This window comes from Lutra lutra, chromosome 9 (genome assembly GCF_902655055.1).
Source record: "Lutra lutra chromosome 9, mLutLut1.2, whole genome shotgun sequence".
Lineage (NCBI taxonomy): Eukaryota > Metazoa > Chordata > Mammalia > Carnivora > Mustelidae > Lutra > Lutra lutra.
The window spans coordinates 11,275,723-11,303,674 of NC_062286.1; the positions used below are offsets into that span (position 1 = coordinate 11,275,723).

Consider the following 27,952-nt stretch of genomic DNA (forward strand, 5'->3'; position numbering starts at 1 on the left):
AATTCAGGAAAAGTACTTCCAAGAAATTCTAATGCTCCGTTTTCACCCTGGCGCACTGCCACTGACGAAGGAACAGTCTAGACCCGTGGTCCTCAGCCGAGGATTCTGCACCCCCGGGGGCATCTGACAGTGTCTGATTATCACAGCGGGAGCGGACGCGGCGAGGGCCACCAGCGTCTAGTGGGTGGGGGACAGGGGCACGGCCGATGGCCGAGCCTCCTGCAGTGCCCAGAACGGCTCTCCCCCAAGGCGTTATCCAGTCCAAAGTGTACCGAGCGCGAAAATTTTCTGGTCTAGACACCAAAGCCTGTAGTCAAAAAACAGTGCAAAGGAAACACCTCTCCACTGCAGCTACATTCTGAGAAAGCAGAGGTGGGCACTCCACAAACGTTTACGTTTCCTAGTGCCGGGCACTGGGTAGCTGCTTAGGACAGAAAGTCAAACCAGGTGTTTCTTGAGGAACTCAAAGCATAGCCCTAGCGGACGATGTGAGAGGTGAACCAACAATTAAATAAAACAGAGGGGACGCCACCAGCGAGGACTTCAAATCCAGACAGCAGAGATGAGCCAGTGACTGCCAACCCGAGCTCAAGTCTGGAGGACACGCAAGCGGAACAGCAGCGAGGCAGTTCCCAGAGAGGAGGCAGAGGGGAGGTCGGCCAAGGGGACTGCGCCTTATCCTCTAGCAGTGGGGAGCCCATGGAAGGTTTAAACCAGGGGATGGGCCCTCCAGGTGTATCAGGAATTCTGGGGGCGCCTGGGTGGCTCGGTTAGTTAAGCGAATGCCATCGGCTCGGGTCATGATCCTGGAGCCCCAGGATTGAATCCCGCATCAGGCTCCCTGCTTAGCAGGGAGTCTGCTTCTCCCTCTGACTTCTCCCCTCTTACTCTCTCTCTCTAACACATATAAATAAATAGAATATTAAAAAAAAAAAAAAGAATAATAATTCTGGGCCAGGGTGCCCACATTAAAGCCATTCTGGAAAGACTATTATGGGGCCCCTCTATCCCCAAGCAGACAAATTATTGGTTGGAGGATTGGTGGACAAAACCACAGGCAGAGAAATGAAATCTCTGTTCTTTTTAAATGATACTGCTAAGACTGCATACACCCTAGCAAAGAAAACCAGGACATTTACTTATATGTTTGATTAGCCAGGAGTCGGGAAACATTTTCTGTAAACAGCAAGTCAATAAATCTTTCAGGCTTCGCTGCCATACATACGGTCTCTGTAGCAAATTCTTATTATTTTTTTTATTCTTGTTTTTCCACAAACCTTTAAAAATGCAAAAACCATTCTTGGCTCAGGGACTATAAAAAGGAGGCCCAGGGATGGAATAAGTCCGTCATGGCAAGAATTACCAGGACACTGTCAATTAAAAAATTTCTTAAAGTATTTATTGAGTACCTACACCTCTCCCCATGATGGAATGAGAAATCCTTGGGGATAGCAACCATTAGCCATTCATCCTTTCTGTTAGGGGAGTCTGAATCATTGCCTGATGACACGAACGTGTTCACCGGGTACGCACAGTGTTATCACCTGATAAGGGGGAAAGCAACCAAGCTATGTTGTGCCCTCTTCAAGGTTACCTTGACTAACCACTGCCAAGCGATCATGTAAGAGACACAGGCAATGAAGGACATATACACTGCACTTCCAGAATACTGATGCCATGGAAATGGATCACAATTAGTAAGAAAATGAAGAATGGTCGCCTTGCGTACAACTAAAGGTAGAGAAGGTAAAACTGCGGAACACGAGGAAGCAGGTGCTTCACAGGTTCTTGTATGTGAGATACCAAACTCCCATCTCTAAATCAGAATTGCTAGCTCGGAAATGCCATGGATGCTCAGACGTTTTAAACAAGCCATTCAAACGCTGTTGTATATTTTTCTAAGGAACAAACTGTGTAGAAGATTCTATTACATGTTCGTCAAAAGCAGGTCTTTGTCCTTTAGGACATACTTCATAGCATATACTAGCTAGATATTTAAAAAAGAAAATCAAGGACAATAACCCTAGCAAACTGTAATAGACGATGTTAAGATATGCCTTACCTTTTAACCTTTATTCTACGTAATAATCCTCTTCTAAGAAACCAAGAGTATGGCACCAAGGACTCCCAAATGCCTGGAGGAAAAGCCCATTGGACTTGGCAATGGGAAGCTGAGGCTCACCACCCTGGTCGTGTGACCCTGAAAAACTCTGTAAAGTTGATTCCTCAGATTCCTCTTCCAAAAGTGAGGAGGTTGGATTAAATGACCTCCTTGGTCACTTTCCAATTAGATATTAAACGACTCTAACGAAATTATTAATCTCTAGGAGAACAGAGGGGCAAAGAAAAAGTGATTCCGTACTTCTCTTAAGTAACTAAATCCTTGGACAGATTGTTCTATCTTTTCTTTGATCGCTCTATTCCCTGCCTACTCTAAAGAGAATTTGGGGTGTCTTCTGGCAGGAAAGAAGCTCGGGCTAATACAAACTCATTACAGAGTGCCAAGTCTACTTTGCCACTTTCTTAAAGATTTAAATGATAATAATGAAAAACAACAAGTTTCACTTCCCTAAGCAGGACCATCTTTGTTATTTTAAAGTACTGTACCAAGAGGGAAGAAAAACCATTAAATACAGGCACAATTTAACCTTAGTTTCAAAGGCTGGAAGGCTCGACGGAACCGTATGCAGGTGCCTTCCTGGGAACACAATCAGGCAGTATGGGGAGGCCAGGAGGCACCACGAAGATGGGGATGGCTTTGTTACGTGAGAAGTCAAGTTCAACGTTCCAGTGATGATCCTACCACCCATGTAAACTTGGGCCAAGTACTCAACACTCTGAAGCCTCACGTTCTTCAGCTATAAAATAGGGATGACATTTTATGTCATAGGGTTACCTTGAGGATTGAATAACATTTACAATATAGTTTATAGAGCACCTAACACAGCTCCTTGCACATGGTAAGCACTCCACAAACTGTGGTATTAAAAACAAAACAACTCTACTTAATAACAACCATTGTGGGCGAACACATTTTCCCACTTTTTTTTTTTTTAATTTGTGTTTTCTTTCCCCCCTACCCTCCATTTTCTCTACCTTCTGACAGGTAAGTAATTCTCATTTGATCTAAACTAAAAAATGGAGACCAGTATTAAAAACAAGGGGCATTCCATACCCACAAAGAAAAACGAGAGACAGAGAGGGAGGTCGGGGAAGGGGAAAGGGAGGGGGAGAGAATCTCAAGCGGACTCCCTGCTGAGTGTGGAGCCTGAAGCGGGGCTCGATCTCGTGACCCTGAGATCATGACCTGAGCTGAAATCAAGTCAGAATGCTTAACCGACTAAGCCACCCAGGAGCCCCTCTTTCACATTTTAAATCCATCCCTTCGTGAGACAAAGGTGTTGCTTACTCTGCTAAACCAAGGATAGTTTCCCTTTTGTACTGGTCGTCTGCGGTAAACCGCTGTACATCCACCCCCTTCCGAAGGCCCTGAAGGACCTGAGCCTGAGTGAAATCCAGGAGACGTTCGTTGTAGTAGTGCAACTGCTTGGTCAGAGAGACCAGGTCCTCCGGCCAGGCTTCATGTCCGTATCGGGTCACATGCCTGGTGACCATCTTGATTAGCTCTTTGGGATCAGTCTGTAACAAAAAGAGTGACAACAAAAACAGAACAAAGTAACAGTAAGAGACCATGTCTACTGGGCAGTGTTCGGCTCGTCCCCTGTTGCTGTTCCATCAAGGTTCACAACCACCCTGAGCAATCAATGGCAGATGTGGTACACTTTCAGACCACAAAGTTAAGACACAGAGTCAAGTCTGGAAGGAGGTTTCTGGACTCCTGCTCTATTCTTCCTTAAAAATCTCCAACTAGTTAAAAAATAATGTCCACTTGTTTTTTTCAACTACCATCATCCTACATTAGACTGATCATTTATAATTCACCCTGGAAGTAATTTTTGTCATCAGTGCCCCTGGATAAAGTTTCTTTGAACCATCTAAGTATTCTCGATAACAAAATAGCAGTTCCAATACCACCACTATAAATGCCTAGAGAACTAAGTAGAAGAGTGTTTTCTGCAGGGGTAAGTTACGGAAAAACCCACCCCTGCTCCTGAAATCATAAAAACTTCTAGTTGTATAAGGGAGCACCCAACCAATTTTTACTCCGCTCAGTTTGGGGCTCACTGGGATACTGTTCTATAATTCTTAATAGCTTCCCTAACAACAATAAAATTATTCAAATAGAACAAAACCAGGAATCTAACAGTTGACAGGAAAGAAAAATAAGTGATCAATTGGCCACATTTATTTACATTAAAGTTGGTCTGGGCGTCAACGATGCAACAGCAGCTCAACCATGAAAAATTCTGGGATATTTAACAGGGAGCCTGATACTTGAACAACAGTATCTCCATCACTCCCAACTCCTGGGAAGACATGGTTTATATTTTAATATAAGCAAATAAGGAAAAAACTCCAGAATCTACCTTTGGTTCTCAGAAACACATCTAATTATAGTAAGCTGTCAGCATTTCTAATGTGTAAGCCATTATTCTGAGCTACATAAGGAGATTTGTCAACATCGAGTCTATATTACCAAACCCGGCCTGACATTTCTCTCTTGATCCTATTAGGGAACAGTCTGGGAGTGCCGATAAAAACCAATTAAAGAAATCTTCTTGGGTTCCAGGAGGTGGAGTTGAGGAAAAAGTCCATGTTTTTTCCCTACTGCTATGCATACGCTCAGTTCTATTGCAAAAACCACAGATTAAGGGTATCTCAAGTCAAAAGACTTGGGATTGAAAACCACCTCTCCAAAGTAAGGTACGAGACCATCTTTCATTTGTTCCAATATTTCTTGTGCACCTATTTTGTGCCAAGTGATGCATTAAGAAGATGTGACCCTTTCCTCCAGGAATGCAGTCTATCAGGAGACACAATCAAGCAGTTGTAAAATGGGGTGACACAAATGAGCACGGGGTGCCATGGGAATACAGACAAGCTGGGTGTGGGCCAAGTCTCCGGGGCACCTTCTTGGAAGAGTTAATGCCCAGACTAACTACTCAGGTATCAGCAGTTAAAAACGCCAGCAAAAACCAATGAGACCAATTCCAGTAAAGGGTACAACAGGTGCTAAGGCCTACATAGCTAAGACCTGAAAGAAAGAAAGCACGAAAGCAGCAAATCTACCTGCCATTAGAAGAGATGTGGAAATCTGCCGCATACGGATGGTATTTCTCACCATGGCTTCAGGCAAAGGGGATCCCACGCCTCAGCTCCCAGGGCCACCCCTACAGCTGACATTCACCCCCACCCCCTTTCTGCTTACTGACTGAACCCTTGGACAGCACCGAAGTCACACACCAAGGGCTCAGCCAGGCCAGAAGTGATGTGGTATAGGGCCTCCGCTCCAGGGCCAGCCAGCCGGTCTACACCTGCTCTGCCCCCCAGTGGGTACCACTGTTGTCTGTTTCCTCACACCTCGTCTGGTTAGCACGGTTCTGCCTAGAGGTAGAGAGAGCGAGAGCACATATGCAACGAGCAGGGCTTCAGGCTGGCAGGAGAGCTCTTCTACAGCCGTCCTTTCACAGAGCAACCTGCGGCCCGGTTCTGCACTCCAGCTACAAACCACATTCACCACAAGAAGGACAGCTTTCTCCCATAGTCACTCCGACCCTGTGCTTTCAGACCGAAGCCCTCAGTCTGCAGTTGCCTCAAGCACTGGGAAGGAGAGGCCAGACCCATGCAGCCTATCTCTGGGTGGGACTCCAAGCCCCTCTCTGCCAGGCTGTTGCTTTGCACTCCTGTTCATGAAGCTCACCACCTCCATGTCTCGAGGCTTTCACACAAATTTTCTTCACATTCAGGTTTTACCTTTTGTTTTCTGGCATCTCAATGATTTGGTACCTGTTTGGGGAGAGTGACCTACACACTCTTCACTTGACCTCGATTGTGTAACGCCTTCTCATTTCTATTCTCTTTGTATTCGGATACAATTTATGGAAAAATCCCAAGACCCAGTAGAGGGCAGAGCTCCAAAATGGTAGCACAAACCAATACTGAGCGTAATTACTTACATTTGTGTGGGCTTTTCTTTATCCCACAGAAAGTTTCCAGTCTCCACGTACGACCTTCATCTTCATGTCTTTGCCAATGAAGAAAATGACACGGCTTAGCGAAATCAGCATGGACCCACAGAAGGTCCTAGCTGGATGACCTCGTGCTGACTTACTTAACAACTACATACTCAGTTGTGTCATCTACAAAATGGCAGTAAAACGCAGCCTGCATGGTTGTGTGAAACCCAAGAGACAATATATATAAAACACACAAACCAAGCCCTGGCATGAAGCAGGTATCCTGAAAATGAATGGGACTGTGGGATTTACTCAAAGCCACTCACTTTAATTGTACCTCCACTATACAATTTATTTTACATTGCTTTTTCTCAGAAATATTCAATTCCAGCTTATTAAATTATGGCAGAGACCATGTATACTTCATGAGCTTGTCTTTTCCAGAGCACAGCAGATTCTCTGCACAAATCAGGTATGAGGTAAGAGGGGAGTGCGGGGACAGCAGTAGTGGCTTTCAGGTCAGTGGTACTGCACACTCCAGGTCCCTCCCTCAGTAGGGATGCAGTTTGGGGCAATTATTTCCTATCTGTTTCCTCACCCATAGGAGTCAATAAGCACAGCCTCCTCATGCTTTGTTATGGGGCACAAGTAAAACAAAGTATTTTAAAGTACCCTTATCTCCCTCATTCTAAGAAAGCAAACTGGACCTAGAGCTTACGCTCAAGGAATTAAAAAGCAGTGAGAGACAAACACATACACAGAAGCAACCCACAGAAGGCTTCTGATTATAAGCACCATTACAGGTCTCAGACCAAGAGTGATAGGAACTTCACAGAGGGAGCCAAGAGAGGGATCCTTTCTCATGGCTCTCCAGGGGCTCAGTTTCTTCGGATGTAAAACAAAGGAACATCACCAGACGATCCCCCTTTTAAGGTTAAAATGCTATGAATGTATAGGAATTCAACCATGAAAATAAAATAAATCCTTGGAAATTCCTCCAGGTGTGGAATTTTTCTCATGTATCCCACCACTAAATCTTCAGAGCAGATCTTCGCTCCAAGTACAACCACAGACTAATGAATTAAGGCCAATATATTCCGACACAGCTTAAACAACTTCAATGTCTTTTCCTTTACTAAGTCAAAATTACCCAGCCCCTCTGTATTTTTTATTTCAGATTCTTTATACATCAAACACATTCACTATACTAAGAACTATTTAAGAACAAATATCTAATACTTTAGTCTTCGGTGTGGAGACAGGTGTAGTACCAAACATACATGTAGTGAATCTCATCTAATACTAACAGTTCTGTGGGACCAGATTCTACTAGTATCATACATTTTAGAGACGCAAAAGGAGACACTTGACCGAGGCCACTGGGTTAAGTAGCAGGGTGGCCTGTGACTCCCAAGCACAATGCCTCCCCCCAAAACTACCCTTTTCTACTTGGTCAACAAGGAAGGCGTAGCTCTTGAGATTATAAATATCCTTAAAAAAATTTTTTTTTATTTGAGAAAGAAAGAGTGTGTGTGTGTGTGTGTGTGTGTGAGAGAGAGAGAGAGAGAGAGTATAAGCAGAGGGAGAGACAGATGGAGAGGGAGAATCAGACTCCCCGCTGACTCGGGAGCCCATTTAAGGCTTGATCCCAGGACCCTGAGATCATGACCTGAGCCAAAGGCAGACATTTAGCAACTGAGCCACCCAGGCGCCCCCTGAAATTACAAGGATCTTGGCAAGCCCAGTATACGCAGAGCTCCCACCAAATGTAATTAAGACTTGGTATCAGAGTCCTTTTACAAATGATCAGCTTTCACTAACGGATTTAATGTTGTCATTGTACATTAACTACATCTAGATTGGCTTTTTTTTTTTAAACACACATGTGCATTCTCCCTCTCATCCCTTTTATACACATATATGCAAGTGTAAACACAAGCGACCCTAGAGGACACACAATAGTAGGTGCCCAACTAAATATTTGATTCAAGCTGTATCTGCAAGTCTTTCATTTTTTCTTCCCTAATGACAACAGACAGAGTTTAGAATATCCTTTTTTGTTCAACCCCTTGACATAAACATGTCTGGTTTTAAAATTCTGTCCTAATAATGGTGGTGGCTAGGAGCAGATAATTAATTCTTTGATGATAGGTTCCCAAATGTCTTCAAATTTATGGATCATCGAATACTTGTTAAATGTACAGAAAGGTTTTCAAAACTTCAATTTATTGTGTAAAACACAATACTAATGAGAAGGGACGACTCGCAAGGGCTTCTAAGAAAAAGGAAAATCAGTTATGGGTAAAAACCACAGGAATGGGCATCAGATACCCTGATTACTGGCTCTTCTCCCTGAGCTCGGGGTTTTCCATTATTAAAATTGAAGCCATTTTTTCTTTATAGAATCTTCATAAATGAGGCTAGATGGACTAGCATGTTGTAAGTTCTAGCCCTCTACGCAAACTATCCTCTTACCATCATCATTACTGCTTCCAGCTCTTCCTCAAGGAACTTTACTGGTTGTGATTACTTCCAATATTTAAGTTTTAATAACAGTTCTTCCCCTGAGCTTACACTTTCTCTCAAAATACTCCAAAGCAACCCCCTACTCCCCACAAAGCTTCATTTCATTCATTCACTCAGGCCCCAAGTGTATGGCATTCAAGTGTCTAAGCACTTTGACGTGAATGTCATTTGACCCTCGTACAACCCAGTCATGTGCATTTGAGACTATGGTTCCCGATTCAGAGATGCCAATCTGCCCTCCACGCAGCTTCAGCTACGGGCTGCTAGCGAAGAACCGAGGCAAACCTCTTGCCTCTCACCTACCACCCTGTCCACAACAACAGGCCCTTTTTCCCTACGCTACCAACAGGTCTCCATCAGTGTTCTCCTTCCAAACTGACACCCGAAATCGCTGCTTTTGTGTGTGTAGGATATAGTCAAAGCTCTCTCTTTTCCCAATGAAGCTCAATACCATGATCCAAGGGTATGAAAGCTTTTGGCTTCTAGGAAGCTTTTGAAGGGCTTTATAGGTAGCTTCAAAATCTGCCTTATTCAGTATTCAAAGTGGTATTACAAAACATCACAGGCTACAAAAACTAACAACATAAAAAGGCATCAAAAACTTGAACAGAAAGTATGGAGAATTAAATTATTCTAATTTTCCCCCCAAAATTTGGCAATGCAGTTTTTCAGGGGGTGAATAAAATATAATTTCTTCAAAGTATATGGTCAAGTCCCTGTAAAAAAAAAAATTATGCCTAAATATTCAGGACTACGGAATGCCCCATGACTTAATCTACTGCTTACCAGTAGAGGTAATAAATCAATTAGGGTTTAATAGTCTCCATTTCTTGGTAATATTGGTTGGGAAGTTTTAAACAGGTGGTGTGTTTCCCCTCTAGGGCTGTTATTTGCTTGAGATAATTTTCTACTTAGTATTTTCAATTAGTGGCTTAAAAAAACCACATTTTAGAAATAGTCTACCATAAAATTTTGAATTCCATCCCCTGCTGGGTTTGCTTCTCTAGCATATAAACTAAAGGACATGTTTCCATTTATAACCGATTTTATCTTCTGAAACTTTTTAAAAAGACTGCTAGAAAAGATCACACTTCGAGATGCATTTACAATAATTATAAAGGTAAGGTATAATTGAAAACAAAATCAGGGTAAGAATGTGCCTACTCACATTTGCGTATAAAACTGTGACATACATATGCATATTCATAAACTATTTCTGGAAGGAACCAAAAGGGAAACACTGACTTTTTGCTGTCTACCATTCTCATCATTTGGGTTTTATGGCCATGTGTGTATTATTTCTTAAATATAAAAACAAGTCAATCAGGATAAACATGAGGAGAGAAGACTCTTTCCAGCTGACCGTCTGTCAATCATTGTCCTCTGTCACTAAAAAAAGTAGAGGCAAGATGGCCTCCTCCACAGATAAGCTAGGAGAGCTCCAGGGCTTGTGCTGGCTGGCCGGCTGGCCGGCTCCAGGCGGGGCTTCCCATCAGGATGTACAGGTCCTTTGTCAGAAATAACCCCAAAGATTCTATCAGTACTTTCATTCAAACCTAGAAATCTACCTAAGTTATCCTCCCGCAGCTCAGAACTACACGGGGTGGAAGGAGAGAATGGGAGGGCTGAAAACAGAAACAAGGTAAAGTGACAATTGAGTGAAAGCTAGCTCCGCTGAGTGCTATTATGCGTAGGCAACAAATGGAAACCACTTTTATTTCCATTTCTGCGGTGATTCATCGGGAGTTTGTTATATTTAATTCCAAACTCAGCAGTGCTGTTTTATGCAAAGGAAGATGCTGAAAAGACTGGAATCATGGGCCGTTAGGTGGTCCATGGACACCTCCTGTGTACTTACGACATCCGGTTCTGGTGGCCTGTCTGACTCCCACCAACCTAAGCAAGCCGGAGCTCCCAAAACCCAAGTCTGAAGGCTGCCCCGACCCATGGCAGCTAATGGTTCCCGAAGCTACGCAGATACCAGTCAGCAGCCACTGAGGAACCACAGCGGGTGAGGTCCTGGGGATTCAGAGACAGAGATGGGTCCCTGCCCCCAAATAAGATCGCCACATGGAGAGGGGACAGCCGTGCATTGCTGACAACACCACAAAGAACCGCTCACAGGGCGTCTGCACAAGAGCAGTAAGACACGGGAGAGGCCCAGGTCTGCTCAGGAGCAGAGAAGGTTCCACACAGGAGGCTCTCTGGAGCTCAGACTTAGATGCTGAGAGTGGGAAGAAGACGGAGGCACTTAAGTGGGGAAATTACATCTGCGCAGGCACAGGGGTGAGAGAAAGGATGTTAACTTCAGAGAGAAATTCTGAGGAGCTAAAACATAAACTTTGAAAAAGCTGGTGTCAGGCTCATGGCCGCTGGGGTGAGGAAGAGCCAGCCCGATCACCGAGGGGTTCCCTTAGCACGCGAGGGAGAGCGACTTTACCGGCAGCCGCAGTGGAACGTCCGGCTGGACATGACTCATGGGGCCTCCAAGCCAGAGACGCTCGGGTCCAAGTCAAAGCAGGCAGAGCTGGGAAGCAGAAGCATGAAGTCACAGGCTTCCCTTCCTACCACAGCAACCTGAGGCGAGCCACTGGATTTCTCGGAGTCTTACCTTCCACCAAATGGGGATGCTCAAAGGGTCAAGGGGCAGAACAAATGCAAGGGCCATTGTAAGAGAAACAATGGCTTTTCGGGGTTAGTCTGATCTTCCTCCTGCCCACGGACAATTCCCAAACGCAAGACCCTAAGTTCACCCTTGCTGTTATCCAACCCCTCCACACACACACACACACACACACACACACACACACACACACACGCATGCACACAGACACACACGCACACACTCTTTTCGATACTTCTTAGCCAAACAAAGGAAACCTTACTGGTCAAAGTCAAGTCAGCTCATAGATGGCATTTCTGTCCTTTTCATCTGGAGTTAAGCAACTCTTCAACACTTTCAGTTTCAAAATCTTTTAAATTTAAAATTAAAATTTAAATTTAAAATTTCAATACCATCTCCAATACGTTGTGAGAAAATCCCACAGTACATACATGGGCACAGGGACACTTCAATACTGTCGTTACTGCTGTTCTCTCTGTGTGGAACGCTCTCCCCCTCCTGTCTTTGTGGTGCTGCGCTCATCTCTTTGTCTTTCCTCAAAAGTCACTTTCTCAATTTGAGATCTTCCCCGAATCTGTTTAAATTGTACTCTACACATACATACTTCTCATTCTTCTTTGCTTTTTGTTTTCATAGCTCTTATCACCATCTAACAAAGTATATATTTTATTTCCTTATTTTGCTTATGACGTCCTTTCCTCAATGGAACGTAAGTCCAGGAAGGGCAAGGGTTTTTACGTACTTTGTTCACTCGTATTTCCCCAGGATCTAGAACATGGCCTGGCATAAAGTAATCACTTGATAAATACTTGAACAAATACACACACACACACACACACACACACACACACACACACACACACACGATTCAATCATTTCACATGTGCTACAGATTTGCTCATTAGTTTTCAATAACTTACCCAGTGAATACTTATTTACTCCCTTTTATTATCCAGGTCCTGCTCTAGGCATTGGGAAAACCAACAAATACAACACAGACGCTGGCCTCAAACAGCTCATTATCTAGGGAGATGAGAAGTACTTAAATTCCAAACAAGAGAGTGTTTCAGAGCTATGACTGAGGTAAGTATAGGGCAGGACAACACCCACGGAAGAGCACCAGACAGGCCTGGGAGCACGGCGGGATGGCGGCAGGCAGCGGGAAGTCTGCCCAGTGACGTAACACCTGAACCAAGGAGCTAAGCAAAGAAATGTTGCAGGCGAATATTACAGGCAAAGAGTATGAGTTTGAAGACAAGGAAAGAGAATACACAGGACACCTAAGAGATTCAAGTGGCCTAGTGTAGCAGGAACAAAGGAAGATGAAGTTGGAGAAACAGGAGGGGTCAGACCGTGGGGGACGTGCAGATCTCGCCAGGACAACAGGAAATCACGGAGGAATTTGAGGCAGAAGGCAGGATGACCAAGTCTCCACTTCAGAAAGGCCATTCTGACAGATGTTTGGGAAAAGATACAAACTAACAAAAATGAAGACAGGGTGAGGTTTACCAGGCTGTTACAGTGGTTTGGGTGAAGGAAACATGGAGACTGAATTAACTTGAGGATATGGGGTAGAGAGGAGAAAACAACTGGAGAGGTGTTCACACATCTATTAACTCCCTATGAACACATCTACCTGGAAGAACTTCAGAACGACTTTGTATCTTGATGTTAAAAAAAAAAAAATCACGGATACTTTCTAACTCTTCAGATCTCCTTTGAGACTACCAACCAACACAATGCTTTCCAGAGAGTTGCCAAGAAGTCCCTGGAGAATGAGCTGGTTCCTGAGTGGGTGCTGCCTTAACCCTACTGGAGGGCACACCTGTTTCTGATGGAGCAGCCAAGAAGTTAGAAATCATGTTGGGAGGCATCACTGCTGCATCACATGGACTTTACTGGCTTGTGTTCTAGGATCTAATGCTGCTTCCTGAAGCAATGACCCCGAACAGTAGCTGCCTTGTGCTATTGAGCCCAAAAGGAGAAGGGGAGCAGATGTTAGGGACCATGCCATGGGCCGGGGTGGGGGAAGGGAGGTATGAGCAGTCTAACAACCAAGAATCAGAAGCCCAGGGCTGGGGCAAGACAGGAGAGCTCCAAGGAACCTCTTCCAAGGAAAAGATAGTTTGATAGGAAAATGGTGACAGGAACAGGGCCAAGAGTTGAAGGGCAGTAGCAGGGGACAGAAGCTGGAAGGAAGAAACAGAAATTGGAGTTAAGGGTAAAAAGGGGCAGGAACAAGTCTTACTAGTCTTACCATGATGCCAAGCTCTAGGTCCTTCACATGAGGCACTCGATATACAAAATACAAGACCTGGAAATAAAATGCTCCCACTTCTACTAAGTGAAAAGAGCTGCTGGGACACAGAAGAAACCAAGATGAAAGCACCTTTGCTTCTAGCCCTTAGCTTTCAATGTTCTGCTTTGTCTCTTCCCATGCTGCAGGTGTGGACATTTTAAATGGGGTTCCTTATGGAGCGACTGCGGCATCTGAAGAAGGAAATGGATTTTCAGATATAAAAGTTGGGGTGGAATTTAATGGTCTTCTCCTAAGTTACCTCTCTCAGAAACAGTACATGATTTGGGACTTTTAACTTTTGGTACGAAATAATTTACTCTAGGGGAAAACAGGAAAAATACATGCTGTCCTCGAATTTTCCTTCAAGAGGACTACTTTAATTAGGTTGTCAAGAAACTGAAGTGGGGCCACAATGTGGTTCTGCAGCAAGTCCTTTGGCCCCTCAAGGATGGACACGTGGTCTGGGCCGCATGGGCCTGCTGTGCTCTTTCAGGGAGATCCTCCCACCCCCATGTACGCAACTGTCTTCTATGCATTTATAGTAAGTGCTGGGCTTAGGAACCCACAACCGTCTTTTCATGTTAACGCTCAGAGCCCAGGGCACACACGAGGTACCCAGCTGGCCAGCCTTTCGATCCTCTGTATTCACGGAAAGTGGAGCACAGTGCTGGGCACACAGTGTGATCATTAACACAGACCACGTACACGGGAACCAAAGAGGTGGATCCCATTGCCACGGTACCCACTTGGAAATCTCAGTCGAGTACATTCTGAAGACGTGACTGACTTGTATTTATAACAAGGCACAATGCTTTTGGTCAAAGTAAAGCTTCACTGTGTTTCAACACACTTGGGAGCTTTAGAGAAAATGGTTACTTGGGTCCATGCTCAGCACTAATGAAAGATAGGGTACTTAGAAGCAGACTCCAGCAAACACGCCGTGAACATTCTTTGTCAGCCATCTGATGGAATGTAAGAAAGCCATTAAGTACACTGTTCCAGAAGGAAACCTGCCACATTTCCACCTATGTAATCACTTCTTTCCCTCAATTTATAGCACAGTAGGTCATTTTCTTATTTCACATAAAAACATACCTGAGATATAAAAACAGAACAAAGGAAAATTACTAGAGCATGGAAGAAAGTAACTGTACAAAGCGGCAGTAGCTATCAAAAACAAAACAAAATAAATCCAGAATCTCCAAAATAACAAGTATCTTTTATTAACTGGAAAAAGAAGAAAACATTCCTTTCTTGGCCAAATGTCATCGTGATCAAACTATGCCAGAGGACAGTCCACATCTAATAACATCTCCCACGTCTAAGCCTGTGGGAGATTATCCTGTGTGTCGTAAATGGTTCTCCCAAGCCTCCTCACCACCCTTACTCTCTTTAAAGAAAAAGTGATGAAGGAAAGCCACAGGTTTTTGCCACAAATGGAATGTTTTCGTGTGCTTAGCTATGTTTTGGGTGGCTGAGACAGCTAGAACTTTCATTCACATTTGGATTGTGAAATTCCTTCTTTACAGTGTGCTATGAAGTCAGGGGAGAAAGAATCCTGCCTCAGTGCATACGGAACCTTTTATTGGTACACACACTGGATCTGAAAGTCTGATCTATTTGCTTATCTACTCTTAAAGGTGGCAATTCTCTTAAAATACTCCAGTACAAAAAACAATTTCCCAAGGCTCATATTTAAAACTGGTATGTACAGGTAAACCTCGTGGCATCTGTCATACCTCTGTGTCCACAAAAGGTGGCACATGTAACCCAAGGCCACGCTTAGACTCTTTGGCTCAGAAATCAACAATAAAGTTATATCAAAATTGTCTGGAGCTTAGCAGCAAGTGGGAATAACAGGTTTCAAGATTTCATCTGTCCACCTACTACTCCCCTATTTCTGGCTTTAAAATAAATCAAAGTACAGCGCTGCTCAAAGAACTACAGTGTCGACTGTCCTAAGCTGGAGCCATGTTCCTTTTGGGGAGTGGGTTAAAAAGCCAATTCTCCATTTCTCCTCTCCTACTACTTTAACCTGCTCTAAGCACTTTGCAAAATAACATAAACGACAGCAAAGCTGCAAGGAGAATCGGCATTCACAATACACACTGGAAACTACCTCTTCGTGATGCCTGGAAAAACAACTCTGTCCAACAGAGCAAAGGCAAGGGCAAACCCATCGGGGAGAAGGTTCTGGATACAAAGCACACCAGTCCCTTCAAAGATATAAATGCATGTTTAAACGATTTTACAGAAGCTTTAACTCTGCTTGTTAATCGAGTGGAAACCACAAGGACTCACCCTGTAGAGAGGATGGCACCTGTCCTTGAAACACGGAGCCAGGCGGGCATAGATCTGGAGGCTACAGTAATAGGCCGCTAACTGGAGAGACAGAGCAGAGTGGGCCTGCTTTTCAAAGCACTTGTTAGCATCTAACACCTAGAAAGGAACATGACAGAACAAACTCCGCTGAAAGGAAGTTAAGGAAATCATCATAAACTATTACATTTCTAGTCATCACTGGAGAATTTCAGCTCAAAGTTTCCACCGCATCACCTCAAGCTCAACTTTAAGAGGACCACGTTCAAATGCAGAAGATACTATAAAGGCAGGTCCTATGAGGGTAAAAGAAGATTTGAAATTAAGACTTCAGCTAAAATGGTGGCATTTGCTCTCAGAATACCGATACCATAGTCCTTCCAGCACATAAGAACAATGAAAAGGAACTGAAACCTATAATGACCAATTTACTGGGAAAAATCTCCAGTGTCGGTTTTTTGTTTACTCATGAAGTCCTCTCTTGGTAAGGGGAAACTTACCTGTGGCAAGGCAAGGAGATAAGCAAGACCCAAGGTCATGTCATTTGGTAAAGCATCACTTGCCAGCTGCAAGAGAACTGAAGGCAGGAAGAAAAAAAAAGCATCATTTTACTTGAGGATCTACATGACCTTCATAGTTACTTACTAAGTGCCATGTTTTTAGTCCTGTATGATTTCAACAGATAATTAGCTTCGGAGGACTCTTTAAGACCTTTTACAAATGTCTATTAACACTACCCAAATACAGATCACAGGAAATTATGTTATTAAATAGTAACCTTGCCTTACTCAAACTGCGCTGTTATGTTTTTAAATAAGAGAAAACTCTGTTAATGCAGGTACAAAGTCTAAGTACAAACAGATCAGTGACAATGGTTTCTTACAGCTAATCTTTCGGTTTTAAAAACCCAGGCCATGCTATAAAATTATGTATATCAAGGACAGCTTAATAGGGAAAATAAGCATACGAGCACAAAAGATCAAAGCAACAAAACAGCTGTGAGTGCACATTTCGGATCAGACTTTTGATTACTACAGTGAAGATGGTTTTGTTCCTTCCAAGAACATCCCTCTTCATCCCACTCCACAAAAAACCCTAGCCTTGATTATATAATATCTTCAAATAGATCCCAACTAGTAACCACTTTCCCACATTTTTTATATAAGCAACGACCTATCAATGTCATGGCTCTACTTCAGGCGAGCACACTGCCAACAAAATCTGTGTTTATATACAGTTTGCATTAATAAGGAAATACTCCATTCATTTAGAGTCTTAGTGACAAATACCAGGTAGTCGTATGTAATCACAATGTAAATCCTTTATTTTTAAAGAACACAGACTCTCATGATCTGCACTAATGAAGGAGAACAGTATGTGAATAATCCAAAGTAAATGATATTCGACTTTGGAAATACACCATATAATTTTTTTTTTCCAGAAGATTTACCTTCCTAATTGTGTCTTTCTTTTTTTTTTTTTAAAGATTTTATTTATTTATTTGTTAGAAAGAGAGAGAGAGAGAGAGGGAGCATGAGCACAGGCAGACAGAGTGGTAGGCAGAGGCAGAGGGAGAAGCAGGCTCCCCGCTGAGCAAGGAGCCCGATGTGGGACTCGATCCCAGGACGCTGGGATCATGACCTGAGCCGAAGGCAGCCGCTTAACCAACTGAGCCCCCAGGCATCCCCTCCTAATTGTGTCTTTCTTGAACTGAAATTTAAGTCATTTATATAATCTGGGCTTAGCTGGCAGTCTGGGCAATGAGATGGTGGTGGGCTAAGGAACCACCAGCAAGAGTCCAAATTTGACTTAAAACTCAAAATCTCTTGTGGATGACTCATGGGGGAACAAACTGAGCTTTCTCCACTGTGCCTTACAGAGAGAATGTTGCCTCTTTAAATACTGATATTCTCTGATTTCTCCAACCTTATGAACCAAGTTGGACCACCGGTCAGCCTCAGGACTTCCAAGGAATCATACAATATCAGAAGGTTTCCTAATCAAAAACTACTCGTTTCAAGGCCCATCTGCAAATTCATTCCTTCATTCCATACTAGTGAGAACCTTCTCTGAACCAGACATTTCACTAACAAGAATCAGGTTCCGCCATTTGGGATAAACACACTGGAACAAAAGAAAGTCTCCAAATAAGTAAAAACTACAATGCAAAGGGCCTAAACCAAATTTTGTACCAATAGTTATGAGAGCAAAGAAGCGAGTGTGTTCTAGAACACTATCAAAACTAAAGGATGAAGGGGTTAGCTATATATTCTGGACACCGGAAGATAAAGCAAGAAGAAACTTGTAAGTTTAATTTACAGAACACTCTGGAAGGTATGAGAAAGATTTACTTAGTGTGCAGAAATTGCATACCGGGGGTGCCTGGGTGGTTCAGTTGGTTAAGCATCTGCCTTACTCAGGTCATGATCTCCAGGTCCTGGGATCAAGCCCCGAATCGGGCTTCCTGCTCAGCGGGGAGTCTGCTTCTCCCTCAGTCCCCTGCTTGTGCATGCTTTCTCTCTCTCTCTCTTTCTCTCTCTCTCACTGTCTCTCTCTCAAATAAATAAAATCTTAAAAAAGAAAAAAGAAATTGTATACTACACACACACACACACACACACAATTCCAGGGCTGCCACTTGACTTCTATCTACCATTTGATACCTGTCTCATAGTCCTTCAGGAACCATATTTTGGAGGGGAGGAAAAAATTCCAATAGTATCACATACTAATAATTCTTTCTGTTTACCTCCTTTCTTATGTAGTTTCTTACAAAGTGACCTACGACTGCATCTCACCTAGTTTTTCTTCTCACCCCCATTTTGTTTTCAGATACTTCCCTTCTTTATGAACAAAGGAAGCCAATTTTCAAATAAGTGTATGTGAACCCACTCATCAATATCAGCTCTTTCTCCCCGAGGAAGCCTTATATTTCAGAAGCCTTATATTTCAGGTGTGTGGCTTTGCCCTAGTTACTGAAGGTCCACACCTCTTAGAGTTGTGCTTGGGGCCATTCTGAGGCCCACTGGGAACATCAGTCCCATTACTGATTCTCTTCCAGTCAGATCCAGTATTTTTTAAATCATGTAATTGACTTAATCTTTCACTCCATTTAACATGCATTTGTCTGTATCCAAAAACCAAAGCACCCTCAATAGATGAAAATACTCCAGAAGCCATTCCAGTGAATATGCTACAGACTCTGAAGGAATTCCAAAACAAAACAACCCAACAACAAACTAAACAAGGAAAAAGAACAGTGATGACATCACTGAAATAAATGCATAGTCCCCAGGAAATATCTTTCAAGGGGAGGATCTTCATCTGAAATACCTAAGTTTCAGTAGGTTTATTTTTTAAATAGTTATATTATTTCTTAGAAACAACTGACAAGATGATCTCTAGCATTTCTGGAACATATATCATTGCATACAAAGCTTAATGCAGCAGGAAAGAGAAAACAGCTAATTTTCATGATCTCAAAGTATGACAAAAGTCACCTTCAAAAAAAAAAAAAAATCACCTTCAGATGGAATTCGAAAGAATCATCGTTACTTTTACCAAGCAACAAATGTTTGCTCTGACTGAATAATATCCACATAGATTTTATTTCATACTTAAAGTGTGTTTATTTATTTATATATTTATTATAATGCTTTGACATTTTGGGGGGTCTTGATAAACCTGCAAGGACTGCCCTTCGCAAACAAGTTGCCTGCGAGCACACCTTTGATATGCAAAGCAACCAACTCAGAGCCAATACTCTGAACCTCCTTTTCTCACAGGCTTTTACATTCTTTCACACTCCTCTGCCCTCATCAGCCCAGGGCTGGGTACTGGACAAACTGAGACAGCTCTCTAGCCTGGAGTCTTAACGAAATGATTCACACCATCTATTTTAAGCTTTCTTAAGCTTACCTAGGGAAAACACAATAAAGGTTTTTGCCCCTGCTTTCCCCTCAACCCTCTGCCTATGACTCTGGGCTGACCCAAGTGCTTCCCCCTGGGGCCCTGGGGCCTGCCCTGCCTCCTGTTTCCTGGGTCTGTGAATATAAACTTCTTCCTTCATGACAAACATTTCCACTTCTGGATGTCTTGCCATACCTAAATAAACCCAAAATTCCAGGTACATTTTAGAACAACTAAAACAACATCTATAAACTAATGAGCCAGAATGATATGGTGAGAAGAAAACGATCCTCAGAAAGTTTTGGGATCAAAACAGAGACCCACCATTTCCTGCATGATTTTGTGTCCCAAAATTCAGAATGTTTAGGACTTTCAGCAAGTTATACTTAAGTGTACCACATATTATATGATACCTTCAGCCGGTCTGGGAGCACCCAATGATCAAAGACATTAATATTTCTGCTGTAAAACATTCGAATGCTCACACTAAACGAGATAAAGCAAAGACTTAAATAACCTCATGTCAGCTTAGTTCAGGTTTTGATGTCAAGCAAGTTACAAAAAGTCCTTTTGGTTTTCAAAGCATTTTGGATTTTAGATCAGAGCCTTAATTTTCCTCACATGTAAACTAGGATTAAATGAAGCAAGTGCAGCTCATCTCTTTAGCATATAGAAAGCACCTAGAAAGCTCCTTCCCCCACCCATATGAACTACAGATTTGTGGAAACAAATAATTTTCCTCATTTCTTCATTTAGGACACTTTTCGATTTCCCCCCAAAATGACAGATAATCAGTTCTTCCATTTGTAATTGCCATGGCGGTAACAGAGGTGATTACTTCCATTTTATATAAATCATAGCTATTAGTGAATTAGCTGCTGCATTTAGGTGTGTAGACTAATTGCACTGGGAAGACACCAGCAGAATCACAGTCACTCCCGATCAGCTGCCCCACCTCTGGGACCACCCTTGTCCTTACTCAGCTTTTTCGCACGGGGCACTCAACTTATTTCCACTAGTTATTCCTCACAACCTCTCTGTGGAGGAAGGTAGCTGTTTTCCTCAATCAACAAAGGGGATTTAGAATGAGAGAAAGTCCTTTCAACACGTAAGTAAATCACACCATTCTCGGGGGGAAAAAATGTTCCCTCGAGAGCTCTCCATTCTAACAAACTCAACAGTTCTCTCCTTTCCACTTCCACTCAGGGCTCACCAAAGTACGAGGCACTGCCACGTGGTCCTTCCTTGGCTTCAGGGTCCCAGGGTTCCCCAGCAGCAATCCTCAAATGTGTCACCAGACCCTCCGCTCCTCAACCGCGGAATGTGGGAGTTCGGTCAGATTATTTCACAACTCTCTGCCAACCCTACTTCACAAGATCTTTCCAGCAGAACTCAGCCAATACCTCAATATATTTCCCCAACCTTTATCTCCAGAGTCCCGACCCCCGGGCCACTTCATAAGACCTACATCACCAAGTGCTTGTTAGGACTCAAACATTCCCCCACATTACTAATTCTTTACCCAGTACCATTCATATTTCTGACAATGGTGCACTGTTCTCCCCACTAGTAAAACATTAAAATCCTAGAATCATCTTGGACTTCACTCTATTCTCTGCTCCCAACCATCAGCCGTCCAAGCAAGCTGATGCATTTCCAAAAAACTCTTTCCCACACTTTATATTTTCAGAGCCACACACTCTAGTTTAAAAACTGGACTCTTTAACAACCTTCCTATCTTACTTGATGCTTTCAGTCTTCCTCCTCCCAATCCATTCTAAAACAGCACTTTCATACTACTTTTCTATTCATTTTAATCAAGCACTAGTGTAATGTCTCAACAACTTAAAACACACACACACACACACACACACATAAACACACTCCCCTCTTCAATGGTTTCCCATTTCATAAAGAATAAAAATTAATCCACTGAGCCACCCAGGTGCCCCATAAAGAATAAAAATTAAATTGTAATTTAAAATTGTAAATATGAACCAACATTAATTTATGGTTTTAACTGATATTATCCATATTCTATACACCAGCCAAATTAGTCTGACACGCAAATGACTTAAGTGGAAACTCTGCACTGGGCTCCTGCCATTGCTTTAGGCAACAACAACAATTATTATAAAGCAAAAATACCTATCATTTTTAAAATATCTGCTCTGACAAGCCAGATAGGAGAAAAATGTTTTGCAAGAATTAGCTCTAAGGATCACAAAAACCTATGACCCTGCGATTGCACTACTGGGTATTTACCCCAAAGATACAGATGTAGTGAAAAGAAGGGCCATCTGTACACCAATGTTTATAGCAGCAATGGCCACGGTCGCCAAACTGTGGAAAGAACCAAGATGCCCTTCAACGGACAAATGGATAAGGAAGATGTGGTCCATAGACACTATGGAGTATGATGCCTCCATCAGAAAGGATGAATACCCAACTTTTGTAGCAACATGGACGGGACTGGAAGAGATGATGCTGAGTGAAATAAGTCAAGCAGAGAGAGTCAATCATCATATGGTTTCACTTATTTGTGGAGCATAACAAATAGCATGGAGGACATGGGGAGTTAGGAGAAGGGAGTTGGGGGAAATTGGAAGGGGAGGTGAACAATGAGAGACTATGGACTCTGAAAAACAATCTGAGGGTTCTGAAGGGGCGGGGGGATAGGAAGGTGGGTAAGCCTGGTGGTGGGTATTATGGAGGGCACGGATTGCATGGAGCACCACGTGTGGTGCATAAACAATGAATTCTGGTACACTGAAAAGAAATTTAAAAAATTAAAAATTAAATTAAAAAAAAAACCCACAAAGGAGGTAGTATTACCTCATTGCTTTTACACAGGCTCGGAAGGCTAACACAAATCACCAAAATCAAGAGAGGTGATTCATCTGTCCAGACGGTGTTATGAACTATATGTCTGTGCTCCCCCAAAATTTATTTGTTGAAGCCCTGATTCCCAGCGTGGTGGATGTGGAGACAGGGCCTCTGGAAGGTAATCAGAGTTACATGAGGTCATGTCCCTGGGCACCAAAACCTTATAGGCAGCACAGAGACTTAAGGATTCTTACAAAGTGGAAATCAAACCCCACACATAGGAAGTTTCTCAGTCTTTGAATCTGCAAGCCACTGAGGCAACATCTGACAAAACTATCAAGGAGAACGTGAAGTAGACTGATCTCACGGGGTCTCACTGGGATTCACCAGATGTCACACTTGCCACAGATGGGAGTCACAGTGATTTTAAATTAACATTAAGGTATACGAAAAAAAAAAAAAGCCTACCCTACATTCACTTATCAGTGTGTATGAATTTAATTTGCAAAGCTAGTTCTAAAATCTTGAATATAATTCATTTTCTAAACAAGGTATACAGCCAAAATCAGATGAAATCTATGCCCAAGCCTCCGCGCACTAATTCTGTGCAAACTCACCGCCTCTGGAAAGCACTCTATGGTAAATTTAATTCCAGAACTAAATTCACGTAGGAAAGCTGCCCATATTATTGATTTGGAAATCATTAGCCATTAAATCATTCATTTAGCTAAATAAATAATGATCAATTTTCTTCAGCCAGTCTCCATAAAAACCTTTTCATCAACTTTATTAAAAAATTCTGAAAAGTCACATCATGTTGAAAGTTTAATTTGTATCATGACCTACTTATGAACCAAAGTCAGAAGTCATATTTTTACAATTTTTAATTTGGGTCATTTAACCTGTATCACTCTTTAATTCTGCTGAGTTCCTGACAAATATTGATATTATAAAGTAGCCAAAGATATCTATTTCAGATATATTAGTGTCATCAAGAGATACCTAATATGACAGTATTTACAAACAGGCATCATCAATTTTAACCCCAAATGTAAAGGAAAATTATTAAAATCACTTCTACATTTTAAACAAAAATTCCATTTTTAATATACACAAGGGTTCTGAAAGCTTTTCCCACTCAATTCAAAAAAATTGGAAAAAAATTTTTGATGCTTTAATCGAGTTGGATTCTTTCCCTTGGTGGAGTATTAAAATCTGAGGGTCAGAAAAGACAATGTGAAGAAACACCAGGACTGAAAGGAAACACCTGCAGTCCCAGAAAATCTCACAGACACACTAAGAGGAGCACACACGCCCCGGGGCCTCGCATTCAGCTTCACCCGGTGCGCAGCCTCCCAGGGACTTCGGCCCCAGTGACTGTGATGCGCGCGCCATGCCCACTCTCCGTCAGCGTGGAGGAACACTGCACCCGCCCCACAGAAAACCCGAGCAGCCCTAGAAACGTGTTAGAAATAGACAGAACACTCGGGGTCTGCCCTCAGGTGGGAGAGCCCAGACCCAGACATCAAAGGTTTGGGCGGCTTTCTCCAGACGATCGGGGGAGAGGCTCAGAAAGCAAGTGTGTCAGTTTGAAGAAGAGACATGATGAGGGGGTCGGGAGGTGGGGAGATGCTGGAAATGTTAAGTGAAAGTTCCAAAGGGTCTGAACCACAGCTTAACAACCAAACTGCTACTCTGAAACTCATGTCATACATGGGCCGCACTTCAAAGGTTCTGAAATACAGGGTCTATACTGGATCCCGGGCTTTAGTACTTCTTAAGAATTCCCTAAGGGGTTCTAGTGTGAAACAAGGATGGAGAATGATAGCCGCCGGCCTTGGAAACCAGAGGAACTGATAATTGGATCGGCTACCGCCAGCGAGGACTCTGAGAACGTTAACGCAGTCTGGGGACCCGTCTACGAAACGGTGCCCACGAGGGCCCATCATCACCACTGGCAAGCAACAGTCCACGGACAGAACCTACAAGCTACTGTGCCCATTTTACAGATAATGAGGTAAAGAAAAACTCAATAATACTCTTCTGCTTGAAACCCCTACAGCTTTCCGTGGAAGGTTCATTTAAAACGTTCAACTTAGCACAAGAGGCCTTACCCCGCTTCCCAGCCTCGTGTTGCCTTGTTTCCTCCCTGGTTGCCCACATATATTCTCCTTTCCAGGTATCAGAATAATCTTCAAATCCTGGGAAAACCGTGATGTTTGCCATCTTTGCTTCTGTGAATTTTATTTCCTCTTCCAAAATACGCCCCTTGTCCCTCTCCCAACCCACCTCTCTCTCAATTCCCAGCCACCCCGCTCTTTTGATCTGCATTGCCCTGTTCATCCTTCAACACCCGGGTCGAGTATCACCAGCTCCCAGAAGCCTCTTCAAACCCCCTTTCCACTCCGATGTCACACGTCTGTAATCGCAGCGCCTCTTGTGGGACTGTTACAGCCCTTATCGTACACAAATTAGTCTGTCTCCTCGCCTTAACAGTAAGCCCTCTCAAGACAGGACCATGTCTTCCTTAACTTCACATTCCAAGTACAGGGACACTGAAGGACCATTCCTTCCATGAATAATGAACACATGGTCAAAAAAGGAATGGGACGGGGATGCCCTGGTTCCTCATCACGTATGCTTCCCCTACCGCAAGAGCTCCTGGAAAACACCTATTGGCTTCATGTTTCATGATCACCAAATTACCAACTGTAGAGAGATGGCCCAATACCTAAAGACCCTGTGAGAAGGGGAGGCCTAACAACCCAGAAATCTGTGCCTCACAAGGGCCTTTCACTTTCTCTAGGCAAACAGCTCTAGAAAATAGTAGAAGCCTTCACAAGCAATTTGAGAGGGTCTGTGCCGAGAAGGCTTCCTTCTCTTGGACCTTTATAATCTGATGCCTTTATCTTGCCTTTCTGCAAAGCAGGCCTTTTGTGTGAGAGCTGCTCACACTCACACATCTGTACGCTGCAGGCTAACTAACAGAAAAACCGTGTGTTGGGGTGCCTGGGTGGCTCAGTGGGTTAAGCCTCTGCCTTCGGCTCCAGTCATGATCTCAGGGTCCTGGGACCAAGCCCCGCATCGGGCTCTCTGCTCAACGGGGAGCCTGCTTCTCCTTCTCCCTCTGCCTGCCTCTCTACCTACTTGTGATCTCTCTCTCTGTCAAATAAATAAATAAAATCTTTAAAAAAAAAAAAAAAACTGTGTGAATCAGTATTTCCGAACTTCCTGGTTATGATTTCAGTCATTATGATGCCAATCAGTGGGTCATACACTTCCACACCCAACCCACTATTTTCTTAAGGTCTTAGCGTCTATGCATGCAAACCCTCTCAAGAATCCAAGTTTGACCCATAAGCAAATAATTAAAGATCACTTAGGCAGAAGCACGTTTGAGGAACACATGTGTGAAACAGAGGACACCTCCTATTTCTCTGCTACCTGCAGAACTTCACTGTATGGAAAGGTCACGTGTGGTCCACTGAAAGGGGAATAAACCATAATTCCACTGTGAGTTATTTTTACTCTTTGGGACAATTTTATCTTCTCAGCACAAACTCCACTTTGCAAAAATGCTAATTGTTAACAGGTTGGCAAGTTTGGAATGGAATATACCAATAGAACTATACCAAAATAAGTAACACCACGGGCATGTTTTTGTCCCTGTTACTCCATTTCTTGATTCAGGGTCTAGCACAGTGCCTTGCAGAGATGGCTGAAACGTGGGCAGGACCCCCACCGCAGTGATCAGACAAAGCTGAATCTGGATGTTCAACCAACCACTGGCTTGTGTAACTCCCAACAGCAACAGCAAAAACCACAATGGTTTCACGTCTCTGAGACATGGTTCTTTATCTCTAAAATAGGACTAATGGTAAGTATCTGGTGGTCTGTTATTAAGTAAGATAATGTACTAATAGCATTTGATATAGAGAGTCTCTTACTGTAGACAAAGTAAATGTTGGCTACTAATGTCTATGGAATTGAAAAAATGCTTAAAAGATAAAGAAAGAAAAGCAAGAAGTAATAAAGAATGATAAAAAGGGTAAACAGCGGAGAGGAGGAGTCAAGATGGCCAAGAAGCAGCAGCTGAGACTACTTCAGGTAGCGGGAGATCAGCTAAATAGCTTATCTAAAGATTGCAAACACCTATAAATCCAACGGGAGATCGAAGAGAAGAAGAACAGCAATTCTAGAAACAGAAAATCAACCACTCTCTGAAAGGTAGGACTGGCGGAGAAGTAAATCCAAAGCGACAGGAAGATAGACCACGGGGGGAGGGGCCAGCTCCCGGCGAACAGCGGAGCAACGGAGCACAAAATCAGGACTTTTAAAAGTCTGTTCCGCTGAGGGACATCGCTCCAGAGGCGTAACTGGGGTGAAGCCCAGGCGGGGTCAGTGCGGGCTCAAGTCCCACAGGGTCACAGAAGGATCGGGGGTGTCTGAGTGTCGCAGAGCTTACCGGTATTAGAACAGGGAAGCCGGCTACAGAGACAGAGCCGAGGAGTGACTCTCAGCTCCGGGTTACCTTGAACCGGTCGCAGGCTCGGTCAGCTCGGAGCGCGGCCGGGGGGCAGGGTGACAGGAGTGGTTGGGCGCTGTTCTCTGGGGGTGCACTGAGGAGTGGGGCACCGGGCTCTCAACTCCTCCGGGCCGGAGACGGGGAGGCCACCGTCTTCATTCCCGTCTTCCAGAACTCTACGGAAAGCGCTCAGGGAACAAAAGCTCCCGAAAGCAAACCCAGCAAACCCGAGCGGATTACTCAGCCCGGCCCGAGTAAGGGCGGTGCAACTCCGCCTGGGGCAAAGACGCTTGAGAATCACTACAACAGGCCCCTCCCCCAGAAGATCAACGAGAAACCCAGCCAGGACCAAGTTCACCTACCAAGGAGTGCAGTTTCAATACCAAGGAGAGCGGCGGAATTCCAGAGGAGAAGAAAGCAAAGCACGGAACTCATGGTTTTCTCCCCATGATTCTTTAGCCTTGCAGTTAATTTAATTTTTTTTTTCAATTTTTTTTCTCTTCTTCTGCTAAATTTTTTAAACTTTTACCGTTTTCTTTTTTAACGTTTTTTAGTTTATCTAATATATATATATTTTTTTTCCTTTTTATATTTTTTATCAGCTTTTTTTAATAGTTTTTTTTTTCTTTCTGAACCCCTTTTTATCCCCTTTCTCCCCCATCACGATTTGGGATCTCTTCTGATTTGGCTAAAGTATATTTTCCTGGGGTTGTTGCCACCCTTTTAGTATTTTATTTGCTCCTTCATATACTCTTATCTGGACAAAATGACAAGGAGGAAAAATTCACAACAAAAAAAAAGAACAAGAAGCAGTACCAAAGGCTAGGGACCTAATCAATACAGACATT

At 43.3% G+C, this 27,952-nt stretch overlaps 1 protein-coding gene across 2 annotated transcripts in view; it reads right to left on the bottom strand.

Annotated features, from left to right (window-relative positions):
- Positions 1-27,952, bottom strand: part of NBAS (NBAS subunit of NRZ tethering complex) — a 329,816-nt gene that overhangs the window by 94,905 nt on the left and 206,959 nt on the right. For both annotated transcript variants that reach the window (XM_047744603.1, XM_047744602.1), the window contains exons 39-41: positions 16,345-16,421; positions 15,827-15,964; positions 3,410-3,639 (exon numbers count right to left, since the gene is read on the bottom strand). In XM_047744603.1, coding sequence (XP_047600559.1) covers positions 3,410-3,639; positions 15,827-15,964; positions 16,345-16,421 — 445 coding nt within the window. The remainder of the gene's footprint in view (positions 1-3,409; positions 3,640-15,826; positions 15,965-16,344; positions 16,422-27,952) is intronic.